The following is a 20,648-nucleotide window of genomic DNA, read 5'->3' on the forward strand; positions in this document are numbered from 1 at the left end:
TTTGTTATTTTGAAGTTTCTTATTGCACTACTAGATATATCATAATTAGTAACATCAAAAAAATGTTACTAAATTAAGGAAAATGTTACTAATAAGATTTAGTAACATTTTATCAAATGTAGTGGATATGCTAGGTAACTAAAGACTTTTAGTAACATTTTTACATTTCAATAGATACATTTATAAACATGTCACTAAATATTTTTAGTAACATTTATTTAATAAAAAGGTAACATTTTAAAAATGTTACTGAATCATTTTAGTAATGTTTATTTAATAAAAAGTAACACTATAAAAATGTTACTACAAATCTTTAGCAAGCTTTTTTAATATAGAGGTGACATTTTAAAAATGTTACTAAATCATTTTAGTAATATTTTTTTTTTAAAAAGTAACATTATAAAAATGTTACTAATTATTGTTAGTAACTCTTTTTGATAAAAAAGTGACATTTTAAAAATGTTACTAAATCCTTTTAGTAATGTTTTTTAATAAAACAATAACATTATAAAAATGTTACTAAAAGCTTTTAATAATTTACATCAACACTACACGTTTAAGAACAAGAAATCAGACAGATATGTTGTTTTTTTTATAAATAGACTACTGAATTCGTAAAGGTTGACTTTACATTCATCAACTACCTTCTATATCTACACTACTACTCTTAAGATTTTTAAGTATTCCACATTCTTAAATAGTATTCCACATTCTTAAATGCAACACCTTCAACCATCATTGTGCACCAGGGAACACACGGGAACACACGTCACTCAAATTCTACGGATACTAATAGATTCTCTCCCCATGCATCTCTAAACCTCATTCATGCCTAACTACAAGTCACATACCTACTACCTGCACAAATAAATAAATAAAGCTTATGTCCCTATTTAACTATTTATTCTCTGTGCTTATTTGTAGCTTCGTTGCTAACTTCATAGAAAGCACAAATATCATTTTCCAACTGAAAAAACAGAGATAAGATGGAAGGAAATTAAAGGGACAGAAAATCTGTCATGCATTTCTGAATTTACATTTACCCCACATCAGGATTTGAGTTTTACAACATTTCTTCCCAGCATAAAAGAGAACATAACAAAATAATGCCTCTCAAAATTCACATAACTCACAACCTTTCATTGATTTGATTTTGTTCCTCTGTCTTTGAATCCTACTGTTTTAATAGCAGACTACCCTCCCAATAAAAAAAAATTGAATAAAGCATTCAAACATTTTTTCTTGGAGCTACCTTTAAGAGGAAAACATGGGTATCAGACGCGTTTGCAGGTCCCCAATAACGTATTTGCTTGTGTTCTTGGAATAAGAGAGTCCAACACCAGCAGAAGAATCCAAGTATATGATGTTGGAAACCTGAAATTAATTCAGATGGATAAGCATATTTACTATAAAGATTGTAAATTATTTGAGAAATAACTATTTAATCACCTCAATTAATTGAAAAATAAATGTCGTACTAATTTAATTAGATGGAAACTAATATAAACATTGACTTGACCCAACCTTGGACCAGCTGTAAGGCTTGGTATGCAAAATGGGTAGATTCCCTTTTGATTTTGCCCTCAAACTTGAATGGTCTTGCATGCACCCACATTTCACAATCACATGTATATAATCAACAAAAGTAAAAATGATATAATAGTATTGATTCAAGCTGAGTAAAAAGGACCTTCCAGAGAACAAAAACATCCAACATTTTCCACTTATATGCACGTATTCGAAAAGTTGAAGTGAGAAATTAATACGTAACGCGTTATATTTATTATTCGAAAAATTTATGTACTCCCATGTGTAAAAGTAGGATAAAAAGAGTGTTTGGTTGTTGTCATCTTGCTTTACCACTAGAAAAACAACAATTTTCAAAATATGAATCTTTTGTGTGTGCAATCAGAGATATGTTAAGCTCATAATGAGGGAATTTAATAATGTTTTCAGGACTATTATGAATTTCATGTTATTTGTGTTGAAATATGGTTATAAATATTGCACATTTACTGTACAATAAATATAGATTGATTGGATAATAAATGTAGACTTGTTTGTAATAAATCCCTAAAATGAAGAGATTGAGATTAAGAATTTATTTGGTATATTTGCTCTAGATTTAGAGTCTTTATGCCTGGAGATTTATTTCCTTTATTTTAAGAGATTTATTTCCTGGAACATCCAATGTTTGACTAATTCTAAATTCATGAAAATGTTGGGAAATCTTGTTAGAAATCATAAACCAAAAATTCTTTTTCTTGTTGCACCTATGGCTGTTTTTTCTGATGCTCACACTAGATTTTTTCAATCTTTTAATTTGAAGCTGATTGCTTTTAATGCTAACTCTGCCAAAGTCGCTAAGCTTTGGTGCCTTGGTAATGCTAATTTAAATATTGTTGTGTTACATTCCTCTAGAATCAATCACCATCGTTCAAACATTTTATCAAACACTTGGTGAGCATTGCACAATATGTGTAACATGAGAAAGTGAAAACGTAAGAAAAGAAAACAAAGCAAAATATAGAATCAAAATAATGAAAGTGTTGTTAAAAATAAAAGGAAATAATGAAATTACCTCCATTGCTCTTCCTTCTCGGAGGTTTTATACAACTTCTTCTTGAGTTAGAGACAGAGAAGCACTTGAAACTCTGATCCCGTAACAGCAACTCAGAGGAAGAGAGAAGCTTCACTCCCACTCTCGAAAGCTATTGTGAAGCGGTGTCAAAGGAAACAGAGGAAGAGAAAGACGGAGACTAAGAGCAGCGGGAACAAGAGAGTGAAACGAGATTGAAAGAGGAACGAGACCGAGATTGAAAGAGAAAGAACGAGATTTAGAGAGTAATGAAAACGAGTACGAGAGACTGAGTTGGGTCTGAAAGAGTGAGAAAGGAAGTTCAGATGGAGAGTAAAAAATATAAATTTAAAAAAGTTAGTTTTATGAATTTACTTATTATATTTGAAAATTTGTAATGAGATTTAAAAAATATATTGGTTTAAATTTACTTATTTGATATTTATCTATAAAATGTTACAATATATACAGTAACATTTATGTAAAAATTGTTACTGTAATAACTAAAATTTTATTTATTTTATTTACAGTGACATTTACGCAAATAACTGTTACTATAGGAATTAAAAATTATGTATAGTAACATTTTAAAGAATTGTTACTATGAAAACGTTACTATTGATAGAAAATGGTGTAGTGTTGATAAGTATCATAATTCATTAATATTTCATAAAAAAAATAGAATTCATGAACTTTAATTGATAAAATAATTATAATTCAACTTCTAATTTAAGAATTTGAACGATTTACTCTCAAATTTGTGTTAATTTCATAATTCTATGAAAAAATTGAGATAAATGGACTAAGAGAGAATGCACAAGTGAAAGATAAGATAAAAAGATAAATTTGAAACCTTGAAAACTCATCCAAACTCGCTCAAACAAAATTACTCCAGAGGAACTTGTTTGCCCAAGATTCACATTCATCTTATACATCATTGAACATTAGTTACAAACCTGAGCACTTTGGCATGTCTAAGATGTTCATAACACAAACATTATTAGTTGCACAATGATTTGGCAGAGCTATTACCATCAGAATATAATGCTCTATCAATTCATAAAGATTAAAGAGGATGGTGAATCTCCAACTCTGCTACCACAAAAAGTACAAATATCTTGCCAAAGCACAGAGTAAGGACTTCCATCATTCAAAAACTGAATAAATTGGACATAAACAAATGAAAATCTAAGCATAGACTTGTGGATTCTGAAGCAGGTAGGCTTCCACCACTTTGCAGACTCCAAGAGAGCTTTCCCTTCCTTCCTTAATCTCTTCTTCTTTGACTTCAAAATCCCCAATCACATTGTATTTGCTTGTCATTTTACAAAGGCAACCACCATCACTTGTGGCCTCAAAGTTAACCTCATAAGCTATAGACTCAAGTTTCTCCCCCAATGGACCCCCTTCAATCATAGTGTATTTGCACACCAATTTCTCCTTATCAACCTCATCAATCCTGTGCTTCACATATTTGAAGGGGCTAGCTGCACAAAATCAAACACAAGAAATTCTTCAGCCACTAGAAAAACACACACATATATATATAACCTTGTAATCCATTGATTTTAGTTTAGTTTGTGAAAGTGTTTCTGCTAACCTTCAGCAAAGTTAACTTGTTCAATGGTTCCAGCTTCCCCATCTCCTTGGATCAAGTTGACCTCTTTTATGAACTGTGGTAAGAGCTTTGGAAGCAAAGTTTTAGAGTCAGTGATCAAGGCCTTGAACATGCGTGATGGAGCAACAGGGGAGGAATAATCATATGTGAAAGTTGTGCCTCCCATGGTCAATGTTGTGTTGATTGCAAAGATCACAGAAAAAAACTCAAAGGGAGAGCACTTTTATAGGTCTTGTGGTTATGGAGTAGTTTAATAGGAATGAACACTTTGATGGAAATGGGCATTTATTTGGCAGCTAAGAATGAGATTTTTTATTTTAAGACTTTCAAATCAATGAGTGTCTGATTAATAAGTTTTGTATTTCATATCTCCAAATAATTGTATCAAAACTATACAATACACATGGGCGGCTATTGCACAATAAGACCATTTTGCCAACATTATAAACTTGTTTGATACGATATAAAAGAAAATCACTAAATAAAAACTAATTTTAGAGATAAAAATAATTAGACACTATATTAACTAGATTATATATTATTTTACAAACTAAAAAATTATTAATACTTAAATTAGTAATAAAAGTAATTATTAGCTAAAATCTTAATAGTTTATAAATTTTATGAATAAAAAAACTACTTTAAATACTAATAATTTTTTAGTATCTAAAATAGTATCTAATTTAGTTAATATAGTGACTAATTGTTTTTATCTCTAAAATTGATTTTTATTCCGTGATAGTGTTTTACCAACCTGATGAATTGTTTGAATAACAAGGTGCATTCACCATTTTTGAGCAATCAATTTTGCTTGAGGTTATCAGCCAAACAACAGCTGCTAGAGAGAAAGCAAAGAAAAACTGTGCAAACAATTGATTGAAGAAAGGTGTTTGGTAGTTAATTAGCACTGTAAAGAATAGTTATTGGATCTTGATTCATACTACAAAAAGGTAATGCACAAACAAACAAGGGAGTCATTCTACTTTAATATATAGAGACAGATTACATTAAAATATTTGACACTTGATATAATTATGTCTGTTGATTTATGGGCATATTTAATTAGACAGATAAATACAAATTTTGATAAGAAAATAATAAAGTAAATTAACTTAAATGTTGCTGCAGCAAATTTTAATTGTATATCTGATGGAAAAATAAAAATAAAGATAATAGTTTGTTGGAGATTCCACATCGACTAGACATGAGGACAATGAAGTGGTGTAAATTTCAACTTTATGAGCCGGTTTTATGGGATTAAATTAGGTTTAAAGTCTATTTCGTAACATGGTATCAGAACCATTTTCGAGTCTATCCTAACGAGTAAAGTAGTTCACTTAAAAACTAGGCATTTTAGTTATATATATACCAACCTAAAATGTTTAAGGTGTTTTTATTTTGGTTCATGATTAAAGAATACAAAATTCAATGGTTAAATCAATAATTCAAAGTTAAATATCTCATTGAAACAATAAATAGAAGAAAAGAAGGGGAAGAAACTTGCCTTTGGTTTATAATTGAAAATATAAATGCAACAAATTTAACATATTACATTTTTTGGTTAACATGCATATGCTCAGGTTTCTGGAAATAAGAAACACTTAAAAAAACTAAAAGTATAATTTATTAATAACTTCAATTCAAAATTAAAAGGGTGTGTGATTTAAACGATAATATTAATATATATTTAGAAAATAAAGTACATGATTAAAGTTAAGAACTTCTTTCACATCCTAATTTTTTATTTTGATTTTTTTTTCTTGCCAGACCAAGTGAGATATTTTCCATTTTTTGGCGGATATGTACTTTTTCAAATCGAGATTTTTTGTGTATTTGAAAATTGGACAGAGAACGTTGAAGTCAAATGAAGTAATAAATGTTTTAATACAAAGAATGCTCACTTAGTTTATGTATTCGATTTTTCTAGTGTCCCTTTTTCGAACTAATTTTTCCTGTTTTGTATAAATATAATATGAACACTGGTGAAAGTAACAAGTAGATAAAAAAAATAAAAAATAATTATATCCGAGAGTTTTTAACATAAACTCAGAAGTAAAAATTTATGAAATTATTTCAGAAAATATCTTTATTATGAAAGTATAGGATTATAATATTTATTTTTTTTTATTCTATGACAATAATACTTAATCTGATTCAAAAATGATGAAATGCAATGTTTCATAAACCTCTCATTAAGATTTCTAGTCTCACACTATGGTGATTATTAATTCTTTCATTTATTTTCTATGTTATTTTTCTCACTTTGTTTTTCTCTTTCTCACAATTTCAATTTCTCTTTATATAGAGAATGAGAGAAAAACTTCTTCATAAAGAGATAATGGAAAATCAATGTTTGTCACATTTTTAAAATACCTTAAAAATATTATCTACAATTTTCTAGGTTGAACTTCATACTTTGAAATGACCATCACTGAATATATTCAATAAGTCAATTATCAATATTCATTAATAATATTAATAAAAGAAAAAATGGTTATACACTTACACAGAACATTTTGGTTTGTAAAGTGTAGATTTTTTAGAGAACTTGTCGGTACTATAAGAGTATGGAGAAAAGAAAATTTTGATATCTTTGTATGAGATCTGAATGTATATACATTTTTAGTTTTAAGAATGAGTATGACTGCTGTTGTTTATTGTTGCAGGTACAAAAACCATGTTTTGACCGAAATTTGTGGCTTAAAATCTGACTTGACAGAACCAAATTATGTGCACAATGGGCTGGAATATCCCATTATTTTGTGGTAAGTTTTGCATCTCTATCATATGACGGGCTCAATTAAAAAACGTTATCCCAATAAATTGATTCCACGTTATGGAATGTTGATAGGATTAGAAATTGAAGTTTGTGATTAAAACCCTTCATTGGTCTCTGTAGTTATTACAGTCAAACGTTTTTTTGTGTAACAAAGCATCATTGTGGAAGCATGAGGTTATAGGATTCATTGTTTTTTGTTTCGGAACTTTCAAGGGATTTTTCACTTATTTGTGTAATATTCTTCTGAGGATAAAATTGGTTAATACTATATTTATTAACAAGTAATAAGTTTCCACTGTATTAATCGATAATGTCATTAAATCTTTAAATCTTCCATGTGTCTCCTTAGCAGTTTGTATTCTTATAAGGTCGGGTTCCTTTTAGAGTAACTCTTTCTGTGTCTTCGTCTTTTGATCTTCACAACCTTCAGGCACAGTGGTGTCTGATTGGTTCTTCCTTTCACCAAGATGAGTGGGGGAAACCTGCAAAGGTACTTCGACAATTAAGTTAGTTCAAGTACAATGTGCAGGTGAGTTGAAAGTGGAAAAATTACCTTTGACACTGAGTCTCCTTTGATATTTATACCTTTTGGATGTGTCTCAGCTGTTATGGATCTGCTCGTATGTCTAAAAGAGAGTCCAATCATGTCTTAATTATGTTTTACCACTAAACTAACTTAATTAGGGTTATCTGTGGATTTATGGGTTGTGTTTGGATTAAGAGAGTCATTTGCCCTTCTAGGCCATTCGGTCATGTCGGCCTTCTCGACTATCCCGTAGTACATTTGTCTCCCAAACTCGAGTGGAGTGATTTAAGTGTCACGTGAAGTTTGTTGCTTTATCCTTTACCTAGATGATCATCCCGGGTCAGTTTGTATAATTATTGTGAAATCTAAAACAGTTTTAGTAGACCAATTATGAATCTCTATTCGGAACAGTTTCCTTTTAGATCCGAAAATACTTCGAGACAAAGGTAATGGTCCGAGTTCCAGTAAATCAAACTACTAGGGACGAATGATGATTGAAGTTTTCTCAAGAGTTATGTTTATCTTTAAAGACCAATTATTATTACGCACATACAATACAAAACATCGTTTTCATAGCTTGTGGAACCTTCTTGTCGTGTGAAGCATTCAGCATTGTTTCATGTTCTGTCCATGATTTTACATATATAAGCTCTGATTTACCACTTTCATGACTGACACCATTAACATAGTCAATTTCTGAAAGCAATTAAAGGAAAAAATGAAAAAAAGTGTCCCAATTAACCATTGTGTCTGATTATCCCACCCTTTAATTAGTTATTGTGTGCCCTTTAATTAGTTATTGTGTGGATAGTATGTTGTCACGAACGTTGTGTTTATTTATGTAGTTTTGATTATGGTTTCTACCTATGTAGTTTTGATTAAGGTTTGTGAATGAGAAAGTTTATTCATGTTATTAGATTTTTTTGTACGTGCTTCCACCTAAGTTTTGGTGTTTTAGTGAAACAAATTTCTTTCTGTAATTGATCTATTTCCTTTGTATAGGGTAAGAGATTAATTTTGATCTTTTCTAAATAAAGGTTGAGAATCTCCTAAAATGTTTCATACCTATTACATTGTTAATTGTGTGGATAGTATAAATGTATTATCATATTTGGCTATCAAGCCCCATAAAAGTAAATCAAATTTTATTATAAGCCATATCATGCTTGGCAAGTAGATTACAAGCTGAATATAGAGCACAACATATTATAATCTAATGCAAAGGTGCCCTGTGTATAAGATCAGTTCAAGGCTTCAAGCATAGGCCTCTGGGTTTGCCACAAGATACGCATCCACTACCTTGAGGAGAGCCAAACCTTCTTCCTTTGCAGCCTTGAAATCCTCCTCTTTGACATCAACCCCTGCTTTGGGATGATAAGTGCTCACATTCTTGGTCTTGCAACCTCCCTCCTCAGTGGCCTCGAACTTAATCTCATGTGAAATTGAATCCACTTTTTCCAGTGCACCATCCCCCTCAATCACTGCGTAGCTGTAAGTCAATTTCTCTGGGTCTATTGCATCAATTCTATGCTTCAAGTGTTTGATCTTATCACCTGCATTGAAGGCATTACCAATAACGATCTCTTTGTTAGTCATTTCTGTTTGAAACCTACCAAAAGATGTATTGGATTATACTAGAAAATATTTTGAAAACCAAATTTTAAGCACATAAAGGTGAAAACTATTGAGTTCTTTAACTAGATCACATGGTTAGATAAATCATGATGTGATTTAGTACTACCATGTGTCTACTATCTTCTTTAATCTTCACGTGAGACATGGTCAGTCACAAATAACAACAAAAATGATAAAGTGAAATGGTGCAACTTGCCTTCAGCAATGGTTATCTCCTGAATGCTTCCAGGGCCTCCGTTCCCTTCAACCAATTGAACATTCTTAATGGCATCAGGCATCAGCTTGGGGATGAGGTTTGGAGCATCAAGGATCAAAGCCTTGAACAACCTTCCTGGCTGGACACTGCTAGTAAACTCCTCTGTGAAAGTGAGTGCCCCCATGCTGCTTAGAAGTTTAAATTGAACTACAAGATATGGATAGAAACTTAAAGCTAAGGAGAAATTGGAAATGCAGTGATGTGAGATATCAGAAATGTGTGTATTTATAGATGAAGAGGATAAGAAAGCAATTAATGCCATATTTGACAATGTTTCAACAAACTACGAAGGTGTCTGTCCCACTATTGTAGAGTGGACCGTCCCTTTGCATGCCTTATTAATTCCAATGGAAGTCTTTGTTTCCTTCACCAAAGTAAACATGTAATTGGACAATGCAACCTATGACCCTAATGCTCCTAAATCTATGCAGTGATTGACATTATGAAATCACATAACATGGAGTAGGCTGATTAATAAAATACTCTACTATGTTTTTTGCAACCATGGTGGAATTAATTTTTCTTTGTAAATACTATTAACACTTTTAGAGATTAAGGCCAGTCCAAGCTGTAATAGATTCCAATATTTCCTCAGCATGACTTGAACATATGCCCACCAACTCACCGCTGTTCTAAGCATGCTAAACATAAATGAGGGGGTTGGATTTCTACTTGAGTCTCTAATTTAGTTGAGAATTTATTGGCTGCAATTTATGCACCCACTTTGTGTAGGCACAAGGATCTCAATTTAAATAAGAAGTACATGCAAATATCTTAAAAAAAATGCAAGTGGTGTAGAAATGGATCTAGCCTCTTAAAACAAGAGCATATTACAGTAACACAGTAAAGATTCGTGTTCTTTTTTTCACCATCCTAATGCTATAGTTCTCCCTACGGTTTTAATAGCCATCAATAACTGATCATGGTGGCTTTTTTTACACACCAGAGACCATAGGCTCCTACTGTGCCTACCTATTTAAGGTAACAAAGATCGAACTCATTGATGAGTTTCCATTCTCACCACCTTGTAACAGATTGCTTTAAACTTTTAATAAGTTGTTTGACTATTTACTGGAAAAAAATAAATTCTGTGTAGAAAAATAGAAGTTGATCGAAGCTGGTCTTATTTAATGGTCGAAACAGGTAGTTGTGGTCTTCATTTTTAATTCAGCATCATTCTCTCTGTAAAGTAAAAATTACAGCTGAAGAACACAGATGTAATGTCAATCCAAGGGGAGAAAATTAAAATAATTATAATCAGTTACTCAATTTATTTGAATGAAAATCACTCAGTAACTATATTAAATCAGAGTATCTTTAGGAGCTATTAAGATAGTTAACCTCTTAAATTTGTTAACATATCATTTTATCTTTCTTTGTAAATTAAATTTAATATTTAATTAAAAATCCATCAATAGTTAAAAATAACTGTCATAATATAATTATTTACCATAAATAAAAATATAATTTATTTACTCAAAATATTATATCATAAATTTTAATTTATACATAGAAATTATTTTACATATTATATGAAATAAACAAAGTCAAGTCAATTGCACAAACTAAAATAACATGTCTAATGGTAAAACAAAAATACTAGTTTGAGTACAAAATTTATGAGTTAATAATTAAATATTAATACAAAAATCATAATAAATTAGGTTTGAAATACGTTAAAATGGCAATAGAAGTATATTCATGACACGCTATATTGAAAATAAATAAAAGTAAATACAATACTAATGCAAAATTTTATTATATGATCAGAGAGAAGAAACTATGACAGAATTGTCAGTGAAAATAATTATTATATAAGTAAATCAATAACAAATTTCAAATATATATTAATTTAATTAATTAAGTTATATGCTTGATTAATAATTTTGAGTTGAAGGATAACACAAAAAATTGTAAACTAATTTTATACCTATCAAACTGAAAATTGTTTTCTTTTACACTCATTTATATTTTCTAGATTACTTTTGAATCAGATGAATTATGGATCTGCTTTCAATTATTCACTCTACTACATATGTTCTACACTATTTCCCCAATTTTATTTGAATCGTATAAATTCAAACAAGTATCACTCACAAACAATTTTTCTTCTTCCACAATAAATTCACCGTCGGATACAGATAAAATTTATATCAATATGAATAATAAATTTAAATCGATATGAATAATAAGCGTTGCCACAAATTCCTAACAATTTACAGAGAATTGAATAGCAAAAATTAGTTAGGTTAGGGAATAAGCTATTGTTGGTGAGAAGAGAGGCAGAGGGAGAGAGAAAACTGAGCCTGTTGGCATTGCCGGCGCTTCAGAGCGGTGCCGGCGGTGGAGCAAAGGGTGCGCACCGCCTCCGATTGTTCGGGACACACCGACGAAACAAGACACATGGCCAGCGCCTGGCTAAGGTGGCGACACGCTGAGTCGCGACTCGGACCTGCCGGAATTCGACGGTGGCACTCTCGTAGCGCGTTCTCCACACGCTCGCACGTGTCTTCTCTTCTCATCTTTCTCTTTCTCGTTCGTTTCAGATCGCGCAATTGAGCATGCTTATTCTCACTTCCAATAGTAGTTACTCTAAACCAAGAAAGAGAATGAAACGACGTCGCTGAATCTAATTTTATTAAATAGAATAATATAGTTAAATATACGTATTAATTACTATTTATATTTAATGTAAAGCTTTGTGAAACTCCCTGAACTATATGAAGTGACTCACAAATAAAATAAAAAAATCAAATTGAAATATAATTATTAGACATTTCAATTATTAAAATAAATAAATTTAAATCCAACCAACATTAAAATAGATGATGAAAATTGTTTAAATACAAATAAAAAGAGTATTGAACACTGAATTACATAACAAAATATTAAAAAAACATAGTTTTTCCATTAATTATGTTTTATCTCAAGTAGTTGGTTCTTCCAAATTTTAACACTGAATATTAGTTAAATACATATACACTACAACATACCATAAATAGTAAATGAATAAAATATTTTAAATATTTAATTAAAATATTAATTTATTATATGAACTATTTGGGTTAAATGTTGATAATTCATAATTTCCAAAAACTAAACTTGTTTAATTTAAGGATGATGCAAATCAGACTTCATTGCAATATTAATCAAAGTTATACAAAATTTAAATAAAATCAAAGAAAGAAAAACTTACCATAGTCATCTATTAATTTTTCATGTACTCAAATTAATCAATAAATGGTGAAAAGATTGAGATCTCTTTTTTTAATATAAATAAAAGTAAGAATACTTTTGTCCAGCGTATTTTTTCCCAAATTTAACATTCTTACAAAAATAATAATAAAAAAAAAAGATGTTATAATAGTTATTTAAGTTATATTAATAATATTTTGTTTTTTATGAATAATAATTTTATTTTAATTTTTAAGTTACATGTCTTTGTTAACTTCTAGTACAGATACAATATCTTATTTATAGAAAAAAAACACTTTTGTAACGTGAAACACATCAACAATAAGGAGGAAGACATGAATTGTTTTTCTCGTAATAAGATAAACTAGTCATCAGATAATTCGAAACTAAGTGGGCGTTAAGAGACTTACGATCTACTGAGACCATTTATTGCATATCAACACTAGATAGTCTAACATTGATCAAACAGTCCATGAACCTTTTATCATTTTTTTTATTAAGTCAATTATTCACAAATATGCATCTCGGTTCAACACAATTCTTTTGAGCAATAATGATTATTTGACACTAAGTTCATTACAAGCTTATTCTCTAATTAGTTTGATCAAATCCAAGCAATGAAATAATTTACTTTTTGACAAAATCTTTGTAATTATACGAGTGATTTGTTAAGACCTTCATCGCCTTAACATACCCTCGTTCAATCTACTCTCTTACAAATTGCAGTTTCATATCAATGTGCTTAATTCTTCCATGATAGACTTCGTGCTTGGACAATCCTATATTGTACTGCTACTATCATAATAAACTCGACAATGTGGCATACTCAATTCCTTCAACCATAAAGTTACATTTACAACTCTTGTCATGTTAGTATACTTAACTTTAGTGGTTGATAAAACCACTATCTTCAAAGTGTTTTCCAACTAATAAGAATGTCATACATAATGAAAAAATAATATGTAAAAAACTTTTTGGTGTTCAAAGATATAACATAATTTAACTAACAAAACCTTCTATAAAAACATTTATGATAAACAATTTAACTCCACCATAAACCAAGACTCATCAAAGTAATCCATTCAAATTATGAAGAATCTACTTAAAAATTTGTTAATATATTTCCACATTAACGGAGACATACATACTAAAACATACATGCTAAAAGTGTTAATATTTTAATATTATTTATTAATTACAAATGATAATCATAGAAATTTTAAAAAAAAGTAAATAAATAGGATTGTTTAAAAAATAAATATAAAATATAATTGTATAAGTATAATTATTAATTTATTCAATCATCCTAAAAACTATTCTATCTAATGTCACGCATGATTTTTATAATTTGTTTGGGATGAGTAAAGTGGTTGACTTTGCTGATATGAATTTCTTTGATATAAATAATGAAAGCAAAAAGCTGACAAAACAAGTAAACCTATATATTAAGGATGTGAAATTTATATTATATTTAAATTTTAATAAAAGTTGAACATAAACTATATGTATACTTTATACTCATCAATGTAGGTCAAATAATATAATTTATACTTGCTATGATACACATACTTATCGTAATAAATAACACTGTAAAAAATTAATAATTATGCGTTATATTATTATTATGTATATATATCCATCAATAATTAAATTATTTAAATTAGATGAAAGTGTTACAACATAAAAATTTAATTAACACATTTAGGAGTTGTGCAATTAAAATCATATAAATATGGTAATGGACAGACAACAAGTAAATTTAACTTTATTAAATTAATTAACGTTTTATTATTTTCAGTTACACTTATATTTAAATTTAAAATATTCCATTAGTTATTTAATAAAAAAATAGAAACAAAAAAATCGTTACTAATTTAAAATTAACATATTGTATACAAAATTAAAAAATATTTTCTTAGAAGACATTAATCATTTTCAAAAAATTTAAATAAAAAAGTTGGAGATTTTATTCATGTTTGACTAATTGTACAGATTAGGTAATTGTAACTTATATATAAAAGCTAAAGAACTATTTGACTAAATTAAAAATATTTGGTATATGTATTTATTAAACTGACATAAAAAGTTATACTTTATCATTTCTAAACATTTTAACAGTTATACATAATAAAAAATATTTATTTATTTATTTTAATTTATATCGTTGAAACAGTATTCTGTGAAATAAAATAAGATATTATATTATTACAAAAATAATATTTGATGATTTGGTTTTGAATCTTATTCAATTTAGCCAATTCTTTATTGATTTCAAAATCAATAAATATTTTAGATATTTGTTGTGTTTGAGGATTTTGTTTCTTTTTATACAACATAACTTAACTAAACAAGATTATATTCCTTGAAATAAATTATGTGTATTTTTAATCATCAAATAAGCTTTTAAATACTATAATTTTGAGATATTACTTTTATTTATAATTAACTTTCAATAAAAAAAGGTTTCAATAAAATATTTAATACAGTAGAAGAATGAAACAGAAGTTTTAATAATACTACCAAAAAAGAAGTTTGAATAAAATATGATATTGAATTCAAAATGAGACAGTTTTGTAGTTTTATTTATTGGTCATTATAAGTTATATTCTATCATATTACACATATTATAATTGATTAATATATTAAATATAAAAAATATAATAAGAAACTTTTAATAAAAGAAATGAAATTACAATCTTGTAATTGGACTAAACAGCAATTTAAGTATTAGAAAACACTGAACTCTGAGGGAGTAGATAGTAATTTTAAGTTTTAGGGTTTCTGTGGACAAGGTCATAGGTATATATTCTAAAGAAGAGCTACAGAAGCGCACACGCCGCATCGTTTGGAGCAACACTGATCATGTAAGTAGATCGATCCGATGTATTAGGGTTCTTCAGATTATCTGATCTTATTTAATGTAAATTTGTGATTTGTGTTTTTGATTCAATTCTATATTCAAGCTATTGCGTTCTTCTCGATCTCTTTCGTTGAATGCTATTAGGTATTAGTAATTCTGTTCATTCTTCGTTCGTTTGATTAGATCTAAGTTATTTCGTTTCTTTTTTCTTAGATCTGAGTTCTACAAGTCCTTTTTTGTTTAATAGGTATACGTCGTTTTGGTTTCTTCTCTGTTTTTGTTTAATAGGTATATTTTTTGTTTTGTTTCTTGTATACAAGCATGATACAGAACATACACAAGGAAACACCATAGGAAATTTAGTTTTTATATGGTTTAGAATAGAGTGTTGGTGAGATCTTTATCTTTTACATAAGGAGAGATTTCACGAATGGAGAGGGATGGTAAACAAATATGAAAGCCCTTTGTTTGGTATAGTGTTATGTGATACCTTTGAGGGACACAAATTCTATTATTTTTAGCGATTTAAGTGAGGAAGTACGCGAATTTGTAGAGTTGACACACTGAGATATTGGAAATGGATTGTAACTTGATGGTTGCAGAATCCAAATAAATATTGTGGATTATCAGATGTTTATTTTACATAGAGTATGGCTGTGGAGGTGATGAACGCAGGTTGAAATAATATGTTGTGGTTGTTTTTGTTATGCTTCTTGCTTGGTTTGATATATCACGGAAGCTTTGCAAGCATAGAATGTGGATGTTATGGAATATGGAATCTGTAGTTCACAACTCAGAGTTGTGAATCACGAGTTGCATTTTTTTATTTATAATTAATGTATTTTTCGTAAGTTGTAGTTTGCCACATGTGCGATATTGCATATGATGCATCATACATGTTTTATGCTATAGTGGATTTGTTGTAATATCTGTAGAAACTGTTTTTGTAATTCTGGTTTTTGCATTTGGTACATGTCTTTGTACGTCGAGTTTGTACTAGTTTTTTCTGATAACAATGCAACTTTGCCTATAAAAAAGAGTAAAGGGATCACAATAGACCGTTACATCATGTACCATTAAGTTTGTTATGTATGTATGTATGTTTAATGTGTGTATTTAGTGGAGTTTTCTCAATTTTTTTTTCTGTAGATTTTAGTAGTTCGTATTGTCTTCTATTTTTATTTGTTTTTGAATATGAAACAATTGATGTGAGTTTCTTTGGTCATTTTGCCATTATTATTATACAAAAACTTTTTTTTTCACAGCAAAGGTAGAAAAATATTTAAATCTGCCACACACACCTACATCTTAATTCCATAACATAAATACTTGAAAGAATATGAACTCAATTTTGCTGCATAGTCCAGAGGGATTGCTGCGCAAACCAGAAACACTGACAAACATATATTTTCAATCTAACAAGTAATATGAGCATTAACCAAAGCACCTCCAACTAGAATCTTGCTAACCCTTAGAGCTCTCCCTCCATAACGTATCAATCTTCATCAATTCTTCTTGTGACTTGGTGTAAGCCTGACATATAGTATACGTGTTTTTACATTTCCTCTACCGCACAGTGAAGCTTCATTGCACATTTCCTCTACTCTGTTTCTAAAAGTGTTGCACATGGTAATCTTCACCAAGTTATAACATATACCTATTACATGACAGACCCCGCCCCCCACCCACTTTGACATATTCAGCTAATCAGAAAATATACACCAGATATGAATTTTATGCCTCTGGTCGTGCTGTATAATACAATAACTATGTGAAAGCTTCCAAATTATTAGAAGAATATACAAGTTAAACTATAAAACCAAGAAATATGGTTTTGGGTTGTAATTGGTTCAGTCTTAAGTTTTTTGTTAGTTTTCTCATTGGCATATTGTATTATGCGTATCTTTATTTGAAGTCATTCAATATTTTTTCTTGGAATTTACCCAAAATTTTGTTATTTCTATTTTAGTGAGACCAAAGTGAAGGCAAAAGTTCCTGGAGTTGGAGCATGGGCCTGCTATCTCATGTTAGGTCCACAGTTGTGGGAAAATGTTGCAAAGGAAACTTTGGCATATCTAGATTCTTGCAGTCGAATGATTATCAACGGAAGTTGATTTTATCCAGTGGTAGAGAATCATACTATGAACATTCTAGCAAGAGATCATATTCTTCCCCAACTGAAACTGAGAGTATGATTGCAAGTACTAGAACTAAGATGCCAAATATGGGGGGTGAAGGATTCGCCTTTTCATCTTATTTATCAACTGTCAACAGAAATTCAAGAATGATTCATTTCAGTAGTTGCCTCAAAACCCCTGTGAAATCTGAACAGGTTAATCCAAATTCTGAAATCCAGAAAATCACTACTGGGATGGACAAGATGCCAAGTCTTCTAAGGTTTGTGTTCTTTCATTACCATTTAAATGTTAATATCTATGTTACATATAACTATAATAGACTAGTGTGATTTGCAACATCCATTTTGCCACTGAAAGAACAGATAATGAGAGATTTAGAATGGAATGACTGTCAAATTGTTTGTCATAACAAAGTGCAAGAAGAGATGTAAGGTGAGGATTTGGTTAAGTTTTGGATTTTTTTTATACATAGAGATAGTAGATAATTCAAACGCATGAGTTCTAAATTTTTTTTACTGAAATATTCAACCTTAATACTCTAGTAATTAGGAAAAAAATACACAACTATGTTATCTTCCTATTCTTGATAAACTTTGGGTTTGTCTCTTCCTAACATGAGAATTGTAGAATTGTATTCATTTCTAGGAGAGAGAATACATTAGAAGTGTCCAAGGTATGCATGAAAAGAAAGATGTCTTGGTGACCTTTTCTTAGTCTGCATCTCACCTTGAAATTCAATTCTTAAATCGTCTGACTATATAACCTAAGATAGACTATAATAATAATGCATATCTTTAATGATGAAGAAATATCAAGACAAAACATGGTAAGAGTTAGGAAGAAACTATACTGTTTATTTAGATACTAAATTCATATCATAACTTTACAATGATTAATACTTGTACTTCTTTAGCAAAAACGATTGATCATTTTCAGTAATCAAATATTCCAATTGTTGTTTTATTATGAATAGATGGGTGGGTGGAGGCATCCCTGCGGTAGCTTTCTGTGATGCACCAGAACCATGGCAACTAGGATTTCAAGATGCAGCAACACCTATAATGCAAGGAATAATGGACTTACATCACGACATCTTTTTCTTCCTTGTTCAGATTGCGGTTTTTGTATTATGGGTTATGGCTCGTGCTTTATGGTGTTTCAGGCATAAAGTTAGTCCAATCCCACAAAGGATTGTTCATGGAACCACAATTGAGATTCTTTGGACCATATTTCCTAGTATCATCCTCATGTTCATCGCTATACCATCATTCACTTTGTTATACTCAATGGACGATGTTGTAGTTGATCCAGCCATTACTATCAAAGCTATTGGACATCAATGGTATTGGAGTTATGAGTATTCAGACTATAACAATACGGATGAGCAATCACTTGCTTTTGACAGTTATATGATTCCAGAAGATGATCTAGAATTGGGTCAATTGCGTTTATTAGAAGTTGACAACAGAGTGGTAGTACCAGCAAAGACTCATCTGCGTGTTCTTATAACATCAGCTGATGTACTTCATAGCTGGGCAGTGCCTTCCTTGGGCGTTAAATGCGATGCAGTACCCGGTCGTTTGAATCAGATCTCTACTTTTATACAACGAGAAGGTGTTTATTATGGGCAGTGCAGTGAAATTTGTGGAACTAATCATGCATTTATGCCTATAGTTGTAGAAGCAGTTTCTACCGAAAACTATGGTTCCTGGGTTTCCAATCAAATCCAATAGCCCAACTGATTGGGGGTGGTGGAGACAATGACGACATTGTTGTGGTGACGGAAGTAGCAGTGACAAGAATTGCTGATTGGTCAAATAAGACAAATAAAATTAGGTATTTTTCAATGAGTATTCGTATTTGAACCAAAGAATTGTCTCAGCAACACAATTAAGTTTTTGTCACTGTCTATTTTCACTTTGTTTTCTGTTTATTTGTTAAAATAAAACTTGAAACAGTTGTATTTTGTTATGATGTGATATACTTTTTTGTTACAAATCCAATGCATACATAATTACTTATTGGGACGTTTGTGGTGTGGTTTTATTTGATTTTGTATTACAAATTTATCCAAATCAATGGAAATATGTAAATAGTAGAATTTGATTTGATTCTATTGGAATTAGTTATGAAATGCACATCAAATTTAATTTCCTTTCAAGTTTTTTGCATTGGTGGATAAATTATTTCAATTGCATCAAGGAGTTGTCTTTATGTTTGTGAAACATACGATAAATAATTGAAATGTTTGAAGGATGAGAAATATTGAAGCAGATTGTGGATGATTAATTAAGTATACGTATTTTTGTTGGTGTTAATCACTGCATGGATTGTTACTAGCAAAATGTTGGTTCTCTTTTAAAATTCTTGAGGAAGCTTAGTCATAAGTTTATTGTGACGATTAAAATATCACTTAGTAATTTTTATTGTCATTTCATTCTCTTCTCTTGTTTCTACACTCTTTGAAACAATAGAAGATATACTATAGATGTTTTGAAGAAGCGTAGTTATCTGAAATTGTATAAACTAAAGGAAGCTAAAAGGAAAAAGAAGGAATTATTGACTATCTTTACATTTATATGATAATCTAATAAATTTTGGAATATTTTAAAGTATATGTTTTCAAGACACAACATTCCATGCAGGTTAGGGGTGGCAAAGCGGGTCGGCATGCCCTGCTTAGGCCTGCAAAATGCGGGTTGAGTTGGCCCGTTCCGCATACAAAATGCGGACTGATTTTCATGACTTGCCCCGCATGCGGGTTGGCTTGCGGGCCGATCCACTTTTTTTTTTTTTTTTAGCGTAGAGGAGGAATGGAGGCAATACCGGGATGACAGTAGGGTGTGATAGTTGCAGGCGAAGCCACGCGAGTTGCAAGCGGAGCGAGCGACTCTCTGCAAAGGAGAGTGCGTAGTGTGTTGTGTGCGTTGTCACTCCTCCATTGGACAATTGTTATCAAGTCAATTAATTTTTTTATTTAACTTTTTATTTATTATTATTTTTTATTTTTATTTTTCTGGCTAGTGGGCCAGCTCGTCCCACCCTGCTACTGGCTCACACGGG

General features: G+C 30.2%; 2 protein-coding genes and 1 pseudogene across 4 annotated transcripts; 1 reads left to right on the forward strand and 2 right to left on the reverse strand.

Annotated features, from left to right (window-relative positions):
- Positions 1 to 3,485: 3,485 nt before the first annotated feature.
- LOC137820771 (uncharacterized) lies at positions 3,486 to 9,609 on the reverse strand (annotated as a pseudogene). The gene is made up of 4 exons (XR_016515589.1): positions 9,333 to 9,609; positions 8,755 to 9,054; positions 4,179 to 4,355; positions 3,486 to 4,065 (listed from the first exon to the last, which is right to left on the reverse strand). The product of XR_016515589.1 is annotated as an uncharacterized LOC137820771 (transcript).
- A 1,919-nt stretch (positions 9,610 to 11,528) lies between these two features.
- On the reverse strand, positions 11,529 to 12,006 carry LOC137820770 (cytochrome C oxidase biogenesis Cmc1-like protein). The gene has a single exon (XM_068625012.2). The coding sequence runs from the start codon at positions 11,912 to 11,914 to the stop codon at positions 11,654 to 11,656; it is 261 nt and encodes an 86-aa protein (XP_068481113.1). The 5' UTR covers positions 11,915 to 12,006; the 3' UTR covers positions 11,529 to 11,653.
- A 3,303-nt stretch (positions 12,007 to 15,309) lies between these two features.
- LOC137822551 (Cytochrome C oxidase subunit II-like, transmembrane domain-containing protein) lies at positions 15,310 to 19,612 on the forward strand. Of its 2 annotated transcripts, none has more exons than XM_068627450.1 (3): positions 15,310 to 15,451; positions 17,417 to 17,844; positions 18,559 to 19,612. In XM_068627450.1, exons 2-3 carry the CDS (start codon positions 17,456 to 17,458, stop codon positions 19,316 to 19,318), a joined length of 1,149 nt encoding a protein of 382 aa, XP_068483551.1. In that variant the 5' UTR covers positions 15,310 to 15,451; positions 17,417 to 17,455; the 3' UTR covers positions 19,319 to 19,612. The 2 variants fall into 2 exon arrangements, with proteins under 2 accessions (XP_068483551.1, XP_068483552.1); XM_068627451.2 differs by having other exon boundaries at positions 15,440 to 15,591.
- Positions 19,613 to 20,648: the final 1,036 nt, after the last annotated feature.

This window comes from Phaseolus vulgaris, chromosome 9 (assembly GCF_051622355.1).
Source record: "Phaseolus vulgaris cultivar YP4 chromosome 9, ASM5162235v1, whole genome shotgun sequence".
Classification (NCBI taxonomy): Eukaryota; Viridiplantae; Streptophyta; class Magnoliopsida; order Fabales; family Fabaceae; genus Phaseolus; species Phaseolus vulgaris.

Excerpts from the sequence above, each read along its gene's own strand:
- LOC137822551 (XM_068627450.1), top strand. The coding sequence starts at position 17,456 with ATGGGCCTGCTATCTCATGTTAGGTCCACAGTTGTGGGAAAATGTTGC. Across the intron at positions 17,845-18,558 it reads AAGATGCCAAGTCTTCTAAG|ATGGGTGGGTGGAGGCATCC; the intron begins GTTTGTGTTCTT and ends TATTATGAATAG.
- LOC137820770 (XM_068625012.2), bottom strand. The coding sequence starts at position 11,914 with ATGAGAAGAGAAGACACGTGCGAGCGTGTGGAGAACGCGCTACGAGAG.